This window comes from Heterodontus francisci, chromosome 7 (assembly GCF_036365525.1).
Source record: "Heterodontus francisci isolate sHetFra1 chromosome 7, sHetFra1.hap1, whole genome shotgun sequence".
Lineage (NCBI taxonomy): Eukaryota > Metazoa > Chordata > Chondrichthyes > Heterodontiformes > Heterodontidae > Heterodontus > Heterodontus francisci.
In genome coordinates, this window is record NC_090377.1 from 113,691,839 (window position 1) to 113,712,406 (window position 20,568).

Here is a 20,568-nt window from a genome sequence, read left to right on the forward strand (position 1 = left end):
TCTCAAAGGTTTTTCTAAACCTGACTGCCTTTTGCAGTATGTGGACGATCTGCTCCTAGGAACAGTAACTGTGGATTAGCACCTGTTACTGTTCGATGAACTGTTAATAATTCTGACATGGTCGGGACTTAAAGTAATTCCTAAGAAGGCCCAATTACTCCAACAGGACGTCACCTTTTTAGGAGTATTGATCTCCCGCTAAGGCACAAGTCCAGACACTCAAAGTTGGAATCATCTAAAGACTTCTGCTCTCTATCTCAAAAACCACACTTCCATCGTTCCGAGGCCGAGTTGGCTATCAGTGAAATTTTATTCTCGGTTTTGCCAAGTTAGCGAAGCCCCTGTACAAACTTTTAAAAGGCCTGATTAATACAGAATAAATATGTTTTATTATATATATTACAAAGAGATAGTTGCAAGTAACCTAGCATTCCGCTGTCACACAAACAAATCAGCTTCACGCTCGTGGTTTAGGAGTGCCACTGGAACAGTTCGATTGAAACACTGCTAGCCACATTGTTACATTAGCAATGCATAATTACTGTTTGCTTTCAGTGCAAGAGTTAACATCAAGAGATGTTTTACACAACCAGGTCTTTTTCCACAGTGTTGATGGAATCTGTACAGGAAATGCTTTCGGATCCAACTGAGCGTTGATAACATTTTCATTATAGTACAACTTTAAATGGGGCATATTCCAAATAAGGAAAAAGAACTGCAGCGTATAAATTAGATCCACTACTTCGCCTGAATGATCACATTGAAATAGTCCAAAAATGTATAACATGCTTTTTTTTTTAAATTTATGCTTATGCTAAGTTTCAGAAGTGATGCAAAAAAAAATTCTAATCTACAAGTCTTCAGCAGGTATGGATTCAGTATATAACCAAAAATCTGTTGTAGGAAAAGTATGAATTTTATTGTAAAAAAATTGTTTTCTCATTCTGAGCCAGACAGCCTATTTTCAGATGCACTCTATACCAGGGTTTCACAAAGTAATGACTATGCCATCGCACGTGACCATCGCATCGCAGATAAAGCCATCGCTGATCACTTCCTTGTATTACTCTCCACCCACATCATCCTTCCCCAACCCAACCCTACTTCCTTCGGTGTCCGCCCCAGAAAAAAAAGCTGTCCCAATTCACCTACACTGCACTTGCTAAATCCCACTGCCTAGCCTTAAGCCCTCCATTCAACACAATATTTCTGCAGCATCTGTTCAACCACATCCTCACCTCCACCTATGATAAAGCACGATAAAGTCTTGCTCTCATCTGCCAAACTGCTAACTATTCCGGGGTCACCCTGGAATGCAAAGATAATCCTCAGCTTCTTTTCTCTACTACAAACCATCTTCTTAAACCCCTCACCATGCCTCCTCCACCCTCAACTCCAACAAGTGCAAGGAACTCATGGACTTCTTTGTCACTAAAATTGAGACCATCTATTCAATTGCCTCTGCCGTTTCCCTCCCTTCCCCTAGCCCATTGGGTCAAACTTCCTCTAAAGACTGTCCTGCCCTAGCCTTGAACCAGCATCTTTCTCGAGTTTCTCTCCCATCTCCCCTCATGCCCTCTCCAAACTCATCTTGTCCATGATACCTGCCTCCTGCTCCCTCGATTCTAATCCCATTAAAATTCTGTCCACCCAACTTTCATTCCTGGTTCCCATGTTAGCTGATATTGTTAATGGTTCTCTCTTTTAGGCATCATCTCTGTCCCCTTCAAATCTGCTATCAACACTCACTCCTCAAAAAAGCAATCCTGGACCACTTGTCCTTGCAAACTACCACCCCATCTCTAACCTCCATTTCCTTGCCAAAGTCCTTGAACGTGATGTCGCCTCCCAAATCAGTGCCCATGTTTTACGCTACTCCATGTTTGAACTCCTTCAATCAGGCTTCAACCCCCGCACAGTACTGAAATAGTTCACAAATGACATCCTAAGTGATTGTGACTGTGGTAAACTATTCCTCCTTGCCCTTGGAGTTTGCAAACATGTATAAGCACCATCACTAAGAATGTCTATTGCACCTCTGTATCATCTGACTCTGCCCCACCTCGGTTCAGCTACTGCTGAAATCCTTATTCATACCTTTGTTACCTATACACTTGACCACTCTAATGCACTCAACCTCCCATCTTCCACCCTCCATAAACTTAAGCTCATCTAAATGTCTGCTGCCCATTCTTTAATTTATGCCAGGTCCACTCACCATCCCCTGTGCTTGCTAACCTACATTGGTTCCCGGTTAAGCAAGGTCTCAATTTTAAAATTTCCATCCTTGTTTTCAAATCCATCCACAAATTCACCCGTCTCAGAAACCTTTTCCAGCCCTCCACTCCGGTTCAGAATGCTGTTGGGGAATGTATTTGTGCTCTTCCATTTCTGACCTCTTGCGCATCTCCAATTTTAATCGCACCACCATTGCCTTCAGCTGCCGAGGCCCTAAGCTCTGGAATTTCTTACTTAAACCTCTCAGCCTCGCAACCTCGCTTTTCTCCTTTAAGACTCTCCTTAAAACCTACCTCTTTGACCAAGCTTTTGGTCATCTGTCCTAATATCTCCTTATTTGGCTCAGTGTCAAAAGAAAACAGTGGTTGGATTTGCAAGTTTTATCAGAGTATTTTGCCAGTCAGGTTAATATAAATCATATGACGAACACTTGTAAATGCTTCATGAGTTTTAACAACCGTCAAAAGAACCAAATACTTAAGTAAAAACTTTTCTAAGACATTGATGAGTCTCTAGCCAGATATTTGGGACCCACAGTCAATTTGTCAACCAATTCACTTTTGACATGAACCCGAAGAAAATCAAGTCACTCAGGAAGTTTGCTTAAAAATGACAAAGTGAGTTCAAGCTTTTAAGTCTGCAATCCTTATATAAAGTGACACACAGGGTGATGCTGTAGACAACTACAAAATGAAGGGATGTGTCACAATAATCCTGGTGATTACTGGAAGTACAGAAAAATTTAGACAGCTAGTATCAATGGACAGGCCTCCGATATCCTGCAGTTTAATGCATGTACCAAACACCCTGGGTCAGCAATTTATTAATGAATTTTGCATTTAAATTTCTACATACAAGGGGAAGAGTTCCAGTTGAGAATACTGTCTGGGAATATAGCTCCATATAGAAAAGATGCACTGCATGAAACTTTGGCACTGACATTTTGTGCAGATGTGTTGATGCACAAATTGAAAGCTGATAGCCAGCAGTATCAACACTGATATAAGTATAGTGGTCTTGTTAAAGTACTAGAAAATCTTGTGATGGTACTACAGTCATAATGCTAAAAAGGACTGATTAGTTCAATGTTGAAATAATTTTCTGGGCTATGTGAAGAAGGTCACCTCATTGACTACAGTTTGTACAGCTTTGGAGTGAGCTGACTCTAGCAGTAAACATTTGATTAATTTGCACTGAAGCCGATTTGACAACCACATAAATAGCAAGCGGTTGTGACTAAGATGTTCCACTGTGATTTCCATGACCTTTGGTGTGACTGAAAATTCTAAAATGTAGTTATTAGGATCTGACTTTCATTCTCTTCTTGAGGACAGACATGATGTTTGACATTTCGTCCATTCAGTGGCGCAGTGGTTAGCACCGCAGCCTCACAGCTCCAGCGACCCGGGTTCAATTCTGGGTACTGCCTGTGTGGAGTTTGCAAGTTCTCCCTGTGTCTGCGTGGGTTTCCTCCGGGTGCTCCGGTTTCCTCCCACAGCCAAAAGACTTGCAGGTTGATAGGTAAATTGGCCATTATAAATTGCCCCTAGTATAGGTAGGTGGTAGGGGAATATAGGGACAGGTGAGGATGTGGTAGGAATATGGGATTAGTGTAGGATTAATATAAATGGGTGCTTAATGTTCGGCACAGACTCGGTGGGCCGAAGGGCCTGTTTCAGTGCTGTATCTCTAAATCTAAAAAAATCAAAATAAAATGGAAAGCAAGTTCCGAGACAGTTGGAATAAGTGAGCCAGTAGGATCCTTAATTAGTTCACTAGGGGTTTGAAACCATATATAGATAGACCAATGGGACCTGTAGCTTTTACCAGGATCATATTTAAGAGTCTGGCTCTCTTGTACTTGATTTCAATTTGGCTGCTGCACTCTGATGGAACATTTCCTGGCCTTCGATTTTTCAGCAAATTATGTCCATCAACTTTGGCTGTTTCATAGAATGTGGCTTACAACTTGGTTGTTTCAGGAGTAAGTGGGGTTGAGTCCAAGATAAAAACAGTAAGACCTTTCTCCACTAGTCTTTTAAATTGTCTGAGAATCATGAAATTTGGAAATAGTTTTAGACTTGTACCTCTAGTAATCGTATGACAGGGGCATCAGAATAAGGTTCCACATGGCTTTTGATTACCTGAACTTCCCCATCTACAAAAGCAGTCGTGGCTCAGCATCCTGATCTTGTACACACATATATATATATATATATATAATTTATAGAGTACAGCTTCCCTTTATTACATCCTAACACTACTAGTCTAAAAAGCGTACCTCCTGCACTAGAGTGAACTTGCCCACTACTTTCACCAGCCATTATCAGAACTTTTTGAATAAATTTGTGTCCAAAAGCAAGTGTTCATTTGACAAAAGTCATTTCACTTAGTGCCTGTAGGCAAGTCAGAGCGAGGTTTGTAATCTTTCCATCTGAGCTAGTTTTGAACCCAATACCTAGACGTGGAAAAAGGCAGTGTACTAATCAATTGTGCCACTCAACTGCTTTTTTGAATTAACTAAATTAAGTCCTTCACCATCAATGAGCTGGATAACCTGGGCCCTCTTGTCAAAATATAAAGTGATTATGTGTGCACCATCCAGATGGTTAATACTGTAATACTAGTGAAGTCTTTCACTCTTATTCCCAAACCACATTTCAACACATGGATGTGACTTACAGGTTCCATCTCAGGCATATCTGGCAGCTGTGAGACTGCTTCTTCCACCACAAACTGTTCATCATCATCCTCTTCCTCTTCAACATTCTTTCTTTTATCCACAATTACATTAGACACAGGCTTTGCACTACCAATTCTGGAAAAGCACAACAAAGCAAGTTAAATTCGGTTTCAAAAATAATATTGTTATGACCGAGGCAGAAGGAGTGCACTGTCTTTTCTAGTTCCACTTCTCCACAGGTCACAACATACATTTAAAGGTTTACCCAGTTACCAATACGGTCAATCATGTACTCTACTTTTTATCCCTGAATAAAATACACCAATCCAGTTTCTTTAACAAACAACAAAATTATCAGTTTATTATAAAACAAGACTTATCCAGTAGCGAAGAAAAGCATTAACACACAGATTGAAATCCGAAAATTTCCTTTTTACCTTAGCCTCATGCACACACAGGTTAACCAAATAAGAGAGATTTTCTCTGCAGAGCTCTTTTCCAAAAAAAAACTTTAGCCAAATACTTATTAATTCTTGAAGAAAACTGATGAAACGTATCCAAAAATGGCATACAGTCTGGCATCTGAGTAGATGTAGACAGGTCACTGGTATCTTTTCTGGAGCAGTTCTTTTCAGGCAGCATTGAGAATTAATCTGGTAAGCTTTCCAGGAGCTCCTCAGGAGAAACGCGGCATTTCACAGAGACAAGAGGAAGGAGGAAAACTGGGCATTCCTCTCTTGGCAGGTTGATCTCCAACTGCTTTCAAACAGAATCCACACCCCAAATGAACCAAAACAATATCTCACAAGTGAAACCAAACAGCAAATCAGAACATCCTGACCTTCTTAAATCGTGACATGTCACTTCTCTGTAAACATTTCCCCCAGTAACCAAGGTTTCTGAGCTTAAGGCCTGTGACTTCCAGTAAAGGTTGTTTGCAAACAAGACCTCAAGTGTCCTTCTGGAATTACTTCAGTTCTCCAATGAATCCATCTCCACAATTATAAAACACAAATCCTCAAAACAAATATTAAAAAATAATAGAAGCACCTTCAAAACACCTCCATCCTTGGAGGAATGAAACACTATTTTTAAATGTGTTTCATTACCAAGTATGGAAAAACAGAAGATGAAAAAAAGTATTAAAACACACTTACACACTCATTCCCATTCACTCTTTACCAGTAGCTAATACAGTTCTGCTTTGTACCATCTTTGCACTCAGATAACTCAAAGCAGATTTAAATTCTAGACAAAGCATCAGCAATTACATTATGTAGGTCTGGCAGCATCTGTGGAAAGAGAAGCAGAGTTAACGTTTCGGGTCAGTGACCCTTCTTCAGAACTGACAAATATTAGAAAAGTCACAGATTATAAACAAGTGAGGTGGGGGTTGGGCAAGAGATAACAAAGGAGAAGGTGCAGATTGGACCAGGCCACATAGCTGACCAAAAGGTCACGGAGCAAAGGCAAACAATATGTTAATGGTGTGTTGAAAGACAAAGCATTCGTACAGATTAGGTGTGAATATACTGAATATTGAACAGCAGCAAGTGCAAACCTGAGGTTGTTTTTCTTCAGGTTTGCACTTGCTGCTGTTCAATATTCAGTATATTCACACCTAATCTGTACGAATGCTTTGTCTTTCAACACACCATTAACATATTGTTTGCCTTTGCTCCGTGACCTTTTGGTCAGCTATGTGGCCTGGTCCAATCTGCACCTTCTCCTTTGTTATCTCTTGCCCAACCCCCACCTCACTTGTTTATAATCTGTGACTTTTCTAATATTTGTCAGTTCCGAAGAAGGGTCACTGACCCGAAACGTTAACTCTGCTTCTCTTTCCACAGATGCTGCCAGACCTGCTGAGTGAATCCAGCATTTCTTGTTTTTGTTTCAGATTTCCAGCATCCGCAGTATTTTGCTTTTATTTTAGCAATTACATTATGTTGCACTGCAATGGGGATAATCTTTAAGTGATAAGGTTGCAATACTAAACTCCATTGGAATAGTCTGGCATTCTGGCTTTTTAATTTTTCCACAAAGGCTAGGGGGTTATGATCAGTATATACCAGTGTCTCTCTGTAGTCGTGGCAGACATGTATCTCAAAATGCTTAAGAGCTAGTAATAAGCCCAGGGTTTCTTTTTGCACTGTTGAGTATTTCTTTTGGTGTCAATTGAGCTTTTTGGAAAAGTATCCCACTGTCCTTTCTATGCCCGATTCATCGTCTTGTAACAGGACTGCACCAATCCCCAGGTCACTAGCATCAATTTCTACCTCGAAGGGCTTGGTGAAATTTGAGGCAGCGAACACTGGTTCGTGCCTCTCAAAAGATGTTTGGCACTCCCCTGACCATACTACCTTTGTTTTCTTTTTTTGCAGCAAGTCTGTCAGTAGAGCAGCTATAGTACTAAAATTTGGTACAAACTAGCAGTAGAAAGCACACATCCCCAAAAACCTCATGATTTCTCGCTTAGTCCTAGGGGTAGAAAACTCCACCAATGCTTGTACTTTTGCTGTTCTTGGCAACACTTGTCCTTGCCCTACTATATGCCCAAGGTAGATTACCCTCACTTTTGCAAATTCACTTTTGGCAAGGTTTATCACTAAATCAGCATATTGTAATTTTCTAAATAGATCTTCTAGTTGTTCCAAGTGGTCCTTCCAAGTGTCACTGTATATCAGTACATCATTAATGTAAACCACACAGTTAGAAACACTGGTTACCACTTGGTTCATTAGGCTCTGAAAAGTGAGTGGGACATTTTTTTTTAGTCTAAATGGCTTCACTCGGCATTGGAAAAGACCGTCTGGTGTGACAAAGGCCGATATTTCTTCAGCTCAGGGTGTTAAAGGAACCAGCCAGTATTGCTTTAACGGATCTATTTTTGTAAGAAACGTGGCACTGCTCACTCTGAATACAGTCTTCCAAGTGAGGAATTGGGTAGGAGTCTGCCTCTGTTACTGCATTAACCTTTCTGTAGCCTATGCGGAATCTAGTTGAACCATCAGGTTTAGGCTCCACATCAAAAAACAAGAAATGCTGGAAATACTCAGCAGGTCCGGCAGCATCTGTGCAGAGAGAAGCAGAGTTAACGTTTCAGGTTAGAGATTCTTCTTCAGAACTGACAAATATTAGAAATGTAAAAGGTTTTAAGCAAGTAAATTGGGGGTGGGGCAAGAGATAAAGGGTGAAGGTGTTGATAGGACAGGGTCACAGAGAATAACTGACCAGAAGGTCATGGAACAAAGGTATGTTAATGGTGTGCTGAAAGACAAAGTGTTAGTAAAGAGAGGGTGTGAATGACTGTAAAGCACAGAGCACTCCAAGACCACATTGTGAACAGCAAATACAGTATACTAAATTGAAAGTAGTACAAGTAAATCGCTGCTTCACCTGAAAGGAGTGTTTGGGGCCTTGGATGGTGAGGTGAGAGGAGGCAAAAGGGTAGGTATTACACCTCCTGTGATTGCAAGGGAAGGTGCCGTGGGAAGGGACGAGGTGGTGAGGGTAATGGAAGAGTGGACGAGAGTGTCGCGGAGGGAACGATCCCTTCGGAATGCTGACTGGGAAAGGGAGGGGAAGATGCATTTGCTAGTGGCATCACGCTGGATGTGGCAGAAGTGGCTGAGGATGATCCTTTGGATCTGGAGGTTGGTGGGGTGGAAAGTGAGGACAAGGGGAACCCTGTCGCGGTTCTGGGAGGGAGGGGAAGGGGTGAGGGTAGAGGTGCGGGAAATGGGCCAGACACGGTTGAGGGTCCTGTCAACCAAAGTGGGGGGGAAAAAGGAAGACATATCGGAAGCACTATCGTGTAAGGTAGCATCATCGAAGCAGATGCGTCGGAGACGGAGAAACTGGGAAAATGGAATGGAGTCCTTGCAGGAGGCAGGGTGTAAAGAAGTGTAGTCGAGGTAGCTGTGGGAGTTGGTGGGCTTATAATGAATATTCGTAGACAGCCTATCCCCAGAGATGGAGACAGAGAAGTCGAGGAAGGGAAGGGAAGTGTCGGAGATGGACCATGTGAAGGTGAGAGAAGGGTGGAAATTAGAAGCAAAGTTAATAAAGTTTTCTCATTCTGGGCGGGAGCAGGAAATGGAACTGATACAGTCATCAATGAAAAAGAGTTGGGGGAGGGGGCCTGAGCAGGACTGGAACAAGGAATGTTCGACATATCCCACAAAAAGACAGGCATAACTGGGACCCATGCAGGTACCCACAGCAACACCTTTTATTTGCAGGAAGTGAGTGGAGTTGAAGGAGAAGTTGTTCAATGTGAGAACAAGTTCAGCCAGGTGGAGGAGGGTGGTGGTGGATGGGGACTGGTTGGGCCTCTGTTCAAGGAAGAAGCGGAGAGCCCTCAGACCGTACTGGTGGGGGATGGAGGTGTAGAGAGATTGGACAGCCACAGTGAAGAGGTGGTGGTTCGGGCAAGGAAACTGGAAATTGTCAAAATGACGTAGGGCGTCAGAAGAGTTCGGATGTGGGTGGGAAGAGACTGGACCAGGGGAGAAAAGATAGAGTCAAGATAGGAAGAAATAAGTTCAATGGGGCAGGCTGAAACAATAGGTCTGCCGGGACTGTCCTGTTTATGGATTTTGGGAAGGAGGTAGAAGTGGGTTGTCTGGAGTTGCGGGACTATGAAGTTGGAAGCTGTAGAGGGAAGATCTCCAGAGGAGATGAGATCAGTGACAGTACTGTGGACAGTAGCTTGATGTTCAGTGGTGGGGTCATGGTCCGGGGGAGGTAGGAAGAAGTGTCTGAGAGTTGGCGCTGAGCTTCTGCAAGGTAGAGGTTGGTACGCCAGACAACAACAGCATCACCCTTGTCTGCAGGTTTGATGACAATGTCGGGGTTAGACCTGAGAGAAGAGTGCAGCAAGTTCAGAGGAGGGCAGGTTAGAGTGAGTGAGGGAGGCAGAGAAATTGAGTCGACCGATGTCTCGCCGACAGTTTTCAATGAAAAGATAAAGAGCGGGTAAGAAGCCAGAAGGAGGGGTCCAGGTAGAGGGAGAATGCTGGTGGCGGATGAATGGGTCCGCTGGTCGGGGGGGAGGACTCCTGGTCAAAGAACTGAGCACGAAGGCCAAGGCGACGGAAGAATAGCTCAACGTCATGCTGGGCATGGAATTCATTGAGGTAGGGGCGAAAGCGGATAAAACTGAGTCCTTTGCTGAGTACAGAATGTTCAGTGTCAGAGAGGGGAAGGTCAGAGGGTATAGTGAATACACAGCAAGGGGTCAGATCAGAAGGGATGGGGTCAGAGGGAAGTGAAGGGGAAGAAGGATCTGGAGGGGCATTAGACCCCATCAGCTGCTGGAGCTTGCGTTCCTTAACACCTGCACTAACATCACTGGGGAACTCTAGCTGCTGTGACTGGGTTCAATTAGGTGTTTTTCCAGCATGTATTGAATTTCTGCTTTTACCTTGGCCTGTTTCTCTGGACTTAAGCGATAAGGATGTTGTTTTATAGGAAAGGATTCCCCTACATGATCATGATGTATGGCTGAGATTGTACATCCCAATTTGTCCCTATGGACCCCTTTAAATGCTGTGAGTAGCCTGGTTAGGTCTTCTCGTTGTTCTGCATCTAAATATGAACGCATAGTGCCCAATCTCCCTAACAATTCAGTATTAGCTAACCGGATATTAGCAGGTTCAATTTGAGAATTGTCCAGGCCTTCTTCTGCCTCATCTTCTCTATCCCTACTAGCTGACATACCTGTGCTTGCTTATCCTCCTCCCGAAGATATTGTTTCACCTTATTGATCTGACACAGCCGATTCTTTTTCCGGCGATCTGGGGTGTCATTCAAATAATTTACTTTACCAATTCTTTTGACCACTTGATGTGGACCACTGAACTGTGCTTTCAGTGGTTCACCCTGTAAAAGCAGTAATAAGAACACCTCATCCCCTGGTTGATATGTTTGGGTCTTAGCATGCTTGTCTGCCCATTTCTTCATGGTTGTTTGGGAAGCTTTCAGGTATTCCTGAGCCATTTTGCAGGTTCTCATGAGCTGCCCCCAGAACACAGATACATACTCCAAAACAGAAGATTCGTCCCTCTGCTCCAAAAACATGTCTTTAATTAGTTTTAGAGGACCGCTTACCTATATACATAAACTAATTCAAAAGGACTAAAACGAAAAGACTCATTAGATGAATCCTGGTAGCAAACAAAAGAAATTCTTGCCCTTTTTCCCAATCATGGGGATATTTATGATTGTATGCCCTGATCATCGTTTTGGGGGTCTGAAGGTACCGTTCTAAAGCCCCTTGTGTCTATGGGTGGAATGCCGAAGACTTCAACTGTGTTATATGCAAATTACTCAACTTCTTGAAAAGGTTTAGACATAAAATTTGAACCTTGATCTGACTGAATCTCAATCGGTAATCCATATCTAGTGAAAAACTGGGTTAACTTCACTACCTTAGCAGAAATTGTTCTCTCAAGGGAATGGCCTCTGGGAACCAAGTAGCCATATCCATGATAGTGAGTATATATTGGTGTCCCGCTTGTTTTCGGTAAAAGGTCCTAGACAGTCTACCAACATCCTACTAAATGGTTCCCCAAAAACTGGTGTGGGAATTAGAGGTGCCAGTTTTATGGCAGGTTGCGGTTTTACAAAACTGCACCACGTCCTTGAAAAGACAAGGCCAGTAAAAATGTCGACCTATATGTGATTGGGTCTTCCGGATCCCCACATGTCCCACCATAGGAATTTCATGGGCTATCCTTAATATTTCCCGATGATACTTGGCCAGTACCACTAACTGCTGAACTACCGTCCAGTCTACATCCGCAGGTCGTGAGGAGGTGTCCACTTCTTCATCCGAATCCCATTTTTAGTATAGTAGCCTACCGGAACAAGCTCATAATCATCAGCAATCTCAGCTGCTTGTCTTGCTGTTGAAACCTTCTGGTTCTCCACCTGGGTTCTTACTAACAGAGGAAGTGAATTTTTAAATTTGTCCAGGAGAATTATTTCCCCAAGATTCTCATACGTGGCCTCCAATACCTGCATCGAACGAAAGTTAATTTGCTTTACCCTCTCAAATTCTATACAAGTCTGCCCAGGTTGTCTCCGGAGGTTCCAAAATTTCTGCCGGCAAGCTTCAAGGCCTAACTCAAACAGTGAGAATAGCTGTTTTTGCCATCTCATAATCTGCAGAAGCCTCCTCAGAAAGCATGGCATAAACTTCACAAGCTCTACCCATCAACCTGCTTTGCATAAACAGTGTCCAGCTTTCCTTTGGCCACTTCATCTGCCTGGCTATCTTTTCAAAAGAAATGAAAAATGCCTCTACGTCCCTTATCTCAAATTTCAGAAGAGCTTGTACAAATTTAAACAGCTCTCCACTGGGTCCTGGGCTGGTGTCAGATCTTTCCTCACCAGAGTTTTCCTTGGAGTCAAGGCCAAACTTTTGTCTTAGTTCCAGCATTTTTAATTCAAATTCCCTTCTCTTTCTTTTTCCTCAAGTTCAAGTTTCTTCATTGTCAATTCTCTTTCAAGCTCAAGTTTTTTCATTTCCAATTGCAATTCAATTCTAGCTAATTCAACTGAGCTACTATCTGAATCACCTTTTTCTTCTTTCAATTGCAAATGCTGTGCTATTACTTCAATTATATCTAGTTTCTTAGCTCCTGGAAGGATGTTCTTGCTATACAGGGAGTGCAGACTGATTCCTGGGATGACAGGACTGAATATGAGGAGAGATTGAGTCGGTTAGGATTATATTCGCTGGAGTTCAGAAGAGTGAGGAGGGATCTCATAGAAACCTATAAAATTCTAACAGGACTTGACAGGGTAGATGCAGGAAGGATGTTCCCAATGGTGGGGGAGTCCAGAACCAGGGGTCATAGTCTAAGGATACGGGGTAAACCATTCAGGACTGAGATGAGGAGAAAGTTCTTCACCCAGAGAGTGGTGCGCCTGTGGAATTTGCTACCACAGAAAGCAGTTGAGGCCAAAACATTGTATGTTTTCAAAAAGGATTTAGATATAGCTCTTGGGTCTAAACGGATCAAAGGGTATGGGGTGAAAGCCGGAACAGGCTACTGAATTGGATGATCAGCCATGATCATAATGAATGGTGGAGCAGGCTCGAAGGGCCAAATGGCCTACTCCTGCTCCTATTTTCTACGTTTCTATGTAACTCTAACCCCAATTTTGCTGCCAATGCTATTAGCTTAACCTTGATTAAGTTTGTAAAATCACTCAGGGATAAATCCTCCTTCTCCAGAATGGTCGTAGCAATTAACAAGTCCATTCTGGTGATGTAAACTTTACTCTAATGCACAAGAAACCTTTTTTTTTTCCTTTTGCCTTTTCAATTATCATTATCCCACTTACAATTGCACATTGTCAGCTTTGGGTTATCCCGCACAGAGGTCCCAGTTATATGTTACGACCGAGGCGGGAGGAGTGCACTATATTTTCTAGTTCCACTTCTCCACACATATATTTAACAAAGTGATTCATGACAACGCTTCGTCATCGCCGACATCATCAGGATGCGCCGCGGTGCGCACATTCCCTCTGTGCATGCGCTGCGGTCCGGCGGCTTGCCAGGACCGTTTTGCGCTTGCGCAGGCGACGCGGTACGCACATGCGCACACGGTCTCCTGATCTCTGCGCAAGCGCTGCGGTCCGGCTTGCCACGGACGCTTTGGGCATATGACGTCATCGCGTTACGTCGTCTTCCACGGGCAACGTGCCAGGTTGGCCTCTGCGCATGCGTCAATCTTCAGATATTCACGCATGCGTCAAAGCTTCGGCGCGACTTTTGGAGACTTGCTTCATTTTTATTAGACACAGGAGATTGTTCCAAGGTAAGTTGCTCTGCCTTTGTAAGTTGCTTTGAAAACATTTCCATTGTCTGGGGAACTGCATGTTCTCCAGTCCCTGTTGTGAGTTGCTGTGTGCAGGCAGTACATGTGCTGCAATGTACCATCTAAATGGTCACTTTCGTTTCACTGCAGAACTTAAAAAGGTGCACAACAGTAATTTCAGTGGATGGAGGGAGGCAAGCTCTGACTCTGATTTGCTTTATTTCTTTTCATGTAAAACATGCCGTCGAGAAAACAATCCTTGAGACTTAAGGTCAGCATTCAAGCAATGAAGGCAACTGGATCATGCTGCGGAGCTCGTCACGATGTGGAAAGGAACATTGCATTTATGGATGAATTGGGAATGCACATTGGGATGCGCTTGGGGGACATTCACCAAGAATAGACTGAGCTCAGACTCTTGTGACTTTGCCTTCTTCACATGGACAATACAGTAGTGGAATAGAGAGCCAAGCGTTCATTCACCACAAGGCTCTCCAGGAACAATCTCTTTAGCTGTGCGTAGCAGAGACTCGGCCTGTCTGTCTAACGGGAATGCTGGAAACACAACACTCATGTATCCATGCACAGCAGTGCCTCGGATGCTTAATGAACTTAATAAAACTTCTCAATAATTAACCCCAGAATTGTTGAGGCTTTGTTTTGCATGCTATTTCCCCAACTTTGCAACTGCACTTCAGATATTCAACTGTGGTGGAGGTAGTGGGGTAGGGGGGTAGAGGGAGGGGTGGAGGTAGGGGGGTAGAGGGAGGGGTGGAGGTAGGGGGGTAGATGGAGGGTTGGGTGAAGAGGGGGATGGAGGGTTGGGTGAAGAGGGGGATGGAGGGTTGGGTGAAGAGGGGGATGGCGGGGTGGGTGAAGAGGGGGAGGGAGGGGTGGGTGAAGGGGGGAGGGAGGGGTGGGTGAAGAGGGGGAGGGAGGGGTGGGTGAAGAGGGGGAGGGAGGGGTGGGTGAAGAGGGGGAGGGAGGGGTGGGTGAAGAGGGGGAGGTAAAGATGGAGAGGGGTGAGGGGTGGGGAGAGCAGGGAGGGGTGGGGAGAGGGAGCATGCAAAATGCAGGGACCAGACAGTTGCAATGCCTGAAGTACTGTGGAGAAGTAGGGGAGAAGCAACTGGATTGGGCATCCGCAGCTGGAGGGAACGGCTGAATGGAGGGGGCCGGAAGCGAGAGGCCGTAGAGAGCTGCGGGGAGCGAGTGTGCAAAGACCTTGGTGTCGCCGGGTCCAGGGACTGGCCGGTTAGTCTTTTGCTGTTGTGTTTCTGGCGCATGCACAGAAAAAGGCACTCCTCTTCCACTCCGCTGCTCCCCCCCCACTCTCCCCCACCTCCCACTCTTCCCCCCCCCCCTCCCCCCTCCCTCTCTTTCCCCCCCCCTCCTCTCTTTTCCCCCCACCTCCCTCTCTTCCCCCCACCACCCCCCCCCCCCCCCTCCCTCCCTCCGACACCCTCAACGCTGCTCTCCCCGGCCCCCGCGCTGCTTTCCCCGGCCCCCGCGCTGCTCTCTCACTCCGGCCATTGTATACTGCCACGTGCTCGTTAGGTTTCCTCTGTGTGATTCTTTGAGCAGCGCCATCTTTAGTCCTGGCAGCTGCGACAGTCGCAATCTGTGACGTTTTCGTGGCACATGCTGTATTTGCGCCACCTACCGTTCGCGTTGTCAACAAATGCGGTCTATATTTAAATGTTTACCCAGTTACCAATACGGTGAATCATATACTCTACTCTTTATCCCAGAATGCACCAACCAGGTTTCTTCAACAAACAACAAAATTATCAGTTCATTATAAAACAAGACTTATCCAGTAACGAAGCAAAGCATTAACACAGATTGAAATATGAAAGTTCCCTTTTTACCTTAGCCACACACGCACTCCAGTTAACTGGAAAAGAGAGATTTTCTCTGCAGAGCTCTTTTACAAAAAAAATTCTTGAAGAAAACGAATGAGATATGTTGTGTCCCAAAAAAGGCACACTGTCTGGGATCCAAGTACATGTAGACGGGTCTCTGATATCTTTTCTGGAGCAGTTCTTTTCAGGCAGCATCGAGAATTAATCTGGTAAACTTTCCAGGAGCTCCTCAGGAGAAACGAGGCATTTCACAGAGACAAGAGAAAGGAGGCAATCTGGGTGTTTCTCTGTTGGTAGGTTGATCTCCAAGTGCTTTCAAACACAGCCAATGCCCCAAATGAACCAAAACAATATCTCAGAAGCAAAACCAAACAGCAAGTCAGAACATCCTGACCCTCTTAAATCGTGACATGTCACTTCTCTGTAAACATCTCCCCTGAGTACCAAGGTTTCTGTTGTTTATTGAACTTAAGGCATGTGACTTCCAGTAAAAGTTGTTTTCAAATAAGACTTCAAATGTTCTTCTGGCGGCCTCTTTTAAAAATAAGTCCAACAACTATGGAATTACTTCAGTTCTCCAACGAATCCATCTCCACAATTCTAACACATGAATCCTCAAAAAAAAAATTTTCAATAAAAGTACCTTCATAAAAATATATTAAAGAAAGTTATGTGAAATTGAATAACACGTTTATGCTAAATGACCTCTCTCTGTGCTATAGAACTCTGTAATGCTACGAAAGCTGTCAAGGCAGTCATTAGTAACCAGTGTTTTTAATGTGTGGCAATATCTTTGAAAATGACGTACTGAAACTCATCCCTCTAGTACACAAATTCTCCCCGTTTATCATTCAATTACATTACGAGTGCCCTCTAAAGTCTATTAACTAGCCTGACAAATTATTGAAAAAATGTATTACCTTTTTTGAAATAATTTTTCTAATTTTAATATTGGCAATAATTTTTCACAAATTTAAATTTTTGCATTCTGGTCCCACTAGCCTTACTTCATTTGAGATAATATTCAGGGTTTATTTTCTATACCATTCGATGATTTGATATACTTTGATGAACCTTCTTCATTGAAGTTTTTTCTCCAGACTGCAGGTTTTCTAATCTTTCCTCAAAGCTTTTCCCAATCACATTTGGGATCGAAAAGGTATATAACTGTCTTGGAGACTGTATTACCACAATAATAATGGCACACAATATTTTGTCTCACTTCGCTATTTCAAAATCAAATTTAATCCCAACAATTTTCAAATACATGTGTGCCACATCTCACTCATATAACTATTTGCACCCAAAATTAGAGGAAACGGTAGCTTATTTATGCTTTGCTTTTAGCTGTGCCTAAGAGAAATCCATTGCCACTTAAACATAAATAAATGAAGCATTGCATTTCCAACATCATGTCAAGGATGCTTTTGTTTTCATAACATTGGTCAACTAATCTATCTCACTGAAAGGAGTAATCAATAAAGATTTCGAAGATCCATCCAATCATTTTGCATGCATTCATATTCTAAATATTTTGACCCATCCAAACTTATGGCTTGACACTCTGCCCAAATGGGATGATGTTAGTCTTTTGTCGTTACAGAGAGTTGTGAATCTTTGGATTTCTCTGCCCCAAAGCGCTGTGAATACTCAGTCAATTGAGCATATTCAAGAACAAGATCGATAGGAAAGGGTGTGATATAAAACCCAAGTATTTGCAGGATATTATTCTTTTGCTTTATATGCAGTGAATTTCATATGGCACCCACCAAATCACAATCATAAAAAGAAAACATCTACCTTTCTGATGGAGAGTCTGCACTTTCCTGCTTCTTGACTTTGGGAGGTGCTGGTCTTGCACTGCCTGGTCGAGCTATTCGCTTGCTGTTCAAAAAAATATCATTGTTTAATTGAGTCACATAAATATGGAAAAATGGGTATTTATTTGAAATTACAATGGTAATCAAGTAAGTTCCCTTGTGATCAAATCTCAACAAGTCATTTAGCAGCTAAACACCATGGAATATTTCCGGAAATGGAAAGTCAAGCCAAACCCCCACAAAACATTCACTATGTTCCATCGCGAAAACAGGAATGTTAAGCCCACCCTGAATGTGGCCATCTGTGACAATACTGTGCAATATGACCCCACCGACCTATTTCGCAGAGAAGTTAGGCTACACATCAACATTCCATGGCTACCTGAAGAAGGTAGATGCCAAAATGGAGAAAAGGGTCAACCTGGTCCAGAAACTGGGAAGCACAACCTGGGAAGCACCAGCGCTTCAGACATCAGCAATGACTCTTGTGCACTCTATAGCCGAGTACTGTGCGCTGGTATGGACCAGAAGTACCCACACTCTACTTGTTGATGACCAACTGAACACTGCAATGCGGTGCATCACTGGAACCTCTCAAGCTGACCACAACACCCTGGCTGGCCGTACTGTCGCACATTGTTCCCTATCCATTCGTCGCAATGCTCCGAACTTTTGGGAAGTCCAGAGGATCTAGGAAAATGAATGTCGCCCCATCCACCAGGACCTCAACAAGGTTCAACACTGCTTGAAGTCATGCAAGCCTTTTTGGACCCATTGGCTTGACCTTTGACAATACGACTTCAAATCTGATGAAGCTTGCAAAGCCGAATAGAGTTCACAAGCAGTCACAAGCAAACATCTCATGAAAGACCTGCGCAGAAAATACCTGGCTTCAATCTTCCGTGAAGCTCATGAGCAACCATAAACTGCATTCGCACAAACTATGGCAGATGCAAATACTTGATGCACAAATGGAAAATTAAAAAAACTTATCAGTTTGTGCCTGTGGGCTCCCAGAACAGAGCATGGAACATATAACGACTCAATGCCAATTCATAAGCACAAAGGAAGCAGCACAGTGATACACTCCACTATTCCTGATGCACCTGAATATAAAAGCTGTGGCTCTACATCAGCCATATGAAAAAAGATTTATCAGCTATGAGGGTCAAATATTTAAATAAATAAAACAACATCAAACCTCTGTACAATTTGGGAAGAAAGCTCATCAGGAATCTCTCCATTCACCTCAGCTGCATGCCTCTTCTCGATGGAATTGTGGGCAGCTTCAAGATCTGCAAATATTGATACATCAATGACGAGGATATGCAATATTAGCAAGGAAAGGAAGCAAGACAGATCTTAAACATTTAAATTGCTCAAACAAGTTACTGTAATATTCAACCAGGACTGGGTCTATCCTGCCCACTAAGCTGGTAAATTGCATCTTCTAAAACAAATGCTATGGAATAAAGTTAAAGATTTAGCACTCCCAGAACAGAGCTTTGCATGGTGAGGGCACATAGTGGGAATTTTGGCACAAAGATCAGCACATCTAATTTGCACCCTTTTTATGAAGCTCAAAAATACACAGCCAGAGGTCAAGAAACCTTTAACCACACTAACCAGAGCAAAAACTCCCTTTCCTGACTGATTTTGATCGACTATTTTTTCCAAAATTGTTTTTTTAAAAAAAACATTTAAGTACAAAATGACAAAACATTATAAAGGCCGGAAGAATGGCGTAGGCTGTAGTACATTTAAAGAGTTTTTCTTGCAGCCTTATCAATACAGTGTTACGGCCTTGAATGTAATTCTAACAATACATAATATTCAACTTTATTTAATTTTTAGAGCTTTTTCAGTCGGACTCTGAGCAGAGTTGGGAGCCTGTCACTGCTCCCTTCTGGCAGCAGAGATTTTCTTGAAGCTCTGTCACATGGCAAGGAAGATGACATTTTGTAACTAAATGATGGTAGACCAGGATTATAATGTGATAAAGTACGACAAATGTGAGCACTGTCCTGCATTAGTTATAAAGTATCATAACTTGTTCACGTTATTTTAGTTAGACCAATGTGTTGGTATTTTGAAATAGAACTCTTGTTGTTCGAATCTCCTTTGCTCTGAGGTGGGATGAGTTGCCTGGACTGGTATATCTGCTGCTAGCTCTCCCGGTTTTCAGTTCACTCAGCCCAACTGTATTTCCATATCATAGCCCTGAAGTGAGCTCCATGAATCTGCAGCAGTCACACTACATTCCACCAAAATACAGTTCAGATCCTGAAATGGAATCCTTAAGCATTTTAAAATGCTTTATTTAGATTTTAGAAAACCATTAATAAATACAACATTGCTGTTTATCTGCCACATTATTTTCCTTCTGTATCAATTTACATCTTTGATTAAATTTGACTTGCAGCTTTAGCCTCAACTACATGGTTTGTCAGTAAAGTGTTTATTTCCCACTTATCAAAACAATCAGGGGCATACTGTAAACATCTCATACAATTTCCAGTACAAACAGGGTTACTATCTTGTGGCGCATGAACACATTCATTCCATGCACCCAGCTTACAAATACAAAATGTTAATAAATAACTGATAAATAAATATAACTTGTGAAAGAGCCTAAACACCATTAGTTTACTGTGTCCACAGAGCACGTAAAATATATTTCTATTTAAAGATTAAAGACCATCGTAAGAGGTAAATAATCTCAATTATTTCTTCATTCCAGATCCTGATTCCAAGTGGCACACTAGATTCAGATATGGGCTTATAGTCCTCATCAAAGCACTCAAAATTCAGAGCAGTCTTAATCAGACATCTTGGATGTAGATTAGATATAAAAACACCTATACTTAATTCCAGAAAAAGAGTACTTCTGTTCAGTCAACCTATATACAGATGATGAATCAGCAAATACAGTGATGAATCCATGGCTGCAAGCTCTTTCATGGAGGTGTTTGTGATAAAGAATCATCAAAAATAATTTTCAATTGAGGAGAGCATCATGTGGATAATGTTACCACAGACAGATAGTGAATGGAACCCTGAAAGTCCACCTGAGGTACGTTCAGAATTATGATATACCTTTGCTAGGCCACTGACTTTACTAGAGA

General features: G+C 42.8%; 1 protein-coding gene across 4 annotated transcripts in view; it reads right to left on the minus strand.

The window, feature by feature from the left end:
- Positions 1-20,568, minus strand: part of traf3ip1 (TNF receptor-associated factor 3 interacting protein 1) — a 199,055-nt gene that overhangs the window by 65,724 nt on the left and 112,763 nt on the right. For all 4 annotated transcript variants that reach the window (XM_068035907.1, XM_068035906.1, XM_068035905.1 and 1 more), the window contains 3 exons: positions 18,645-18,738; positions 17,424-17,507; positions 4,921-5,056 (listed from right to left, as the gene is read on the minus strand). In XM_068035907.1, coding sequence (XP_067892008.1) covers positions 4,921-5,056; positions 17,424-17,507; positions 18,645-18,738 — 314 coding nt within the window. The remainder of the gene's footprint in view (positions 1-4,920; positions 5,057-17,423; positions 17,508-18,644; positions 18,739-20,568) is intronic.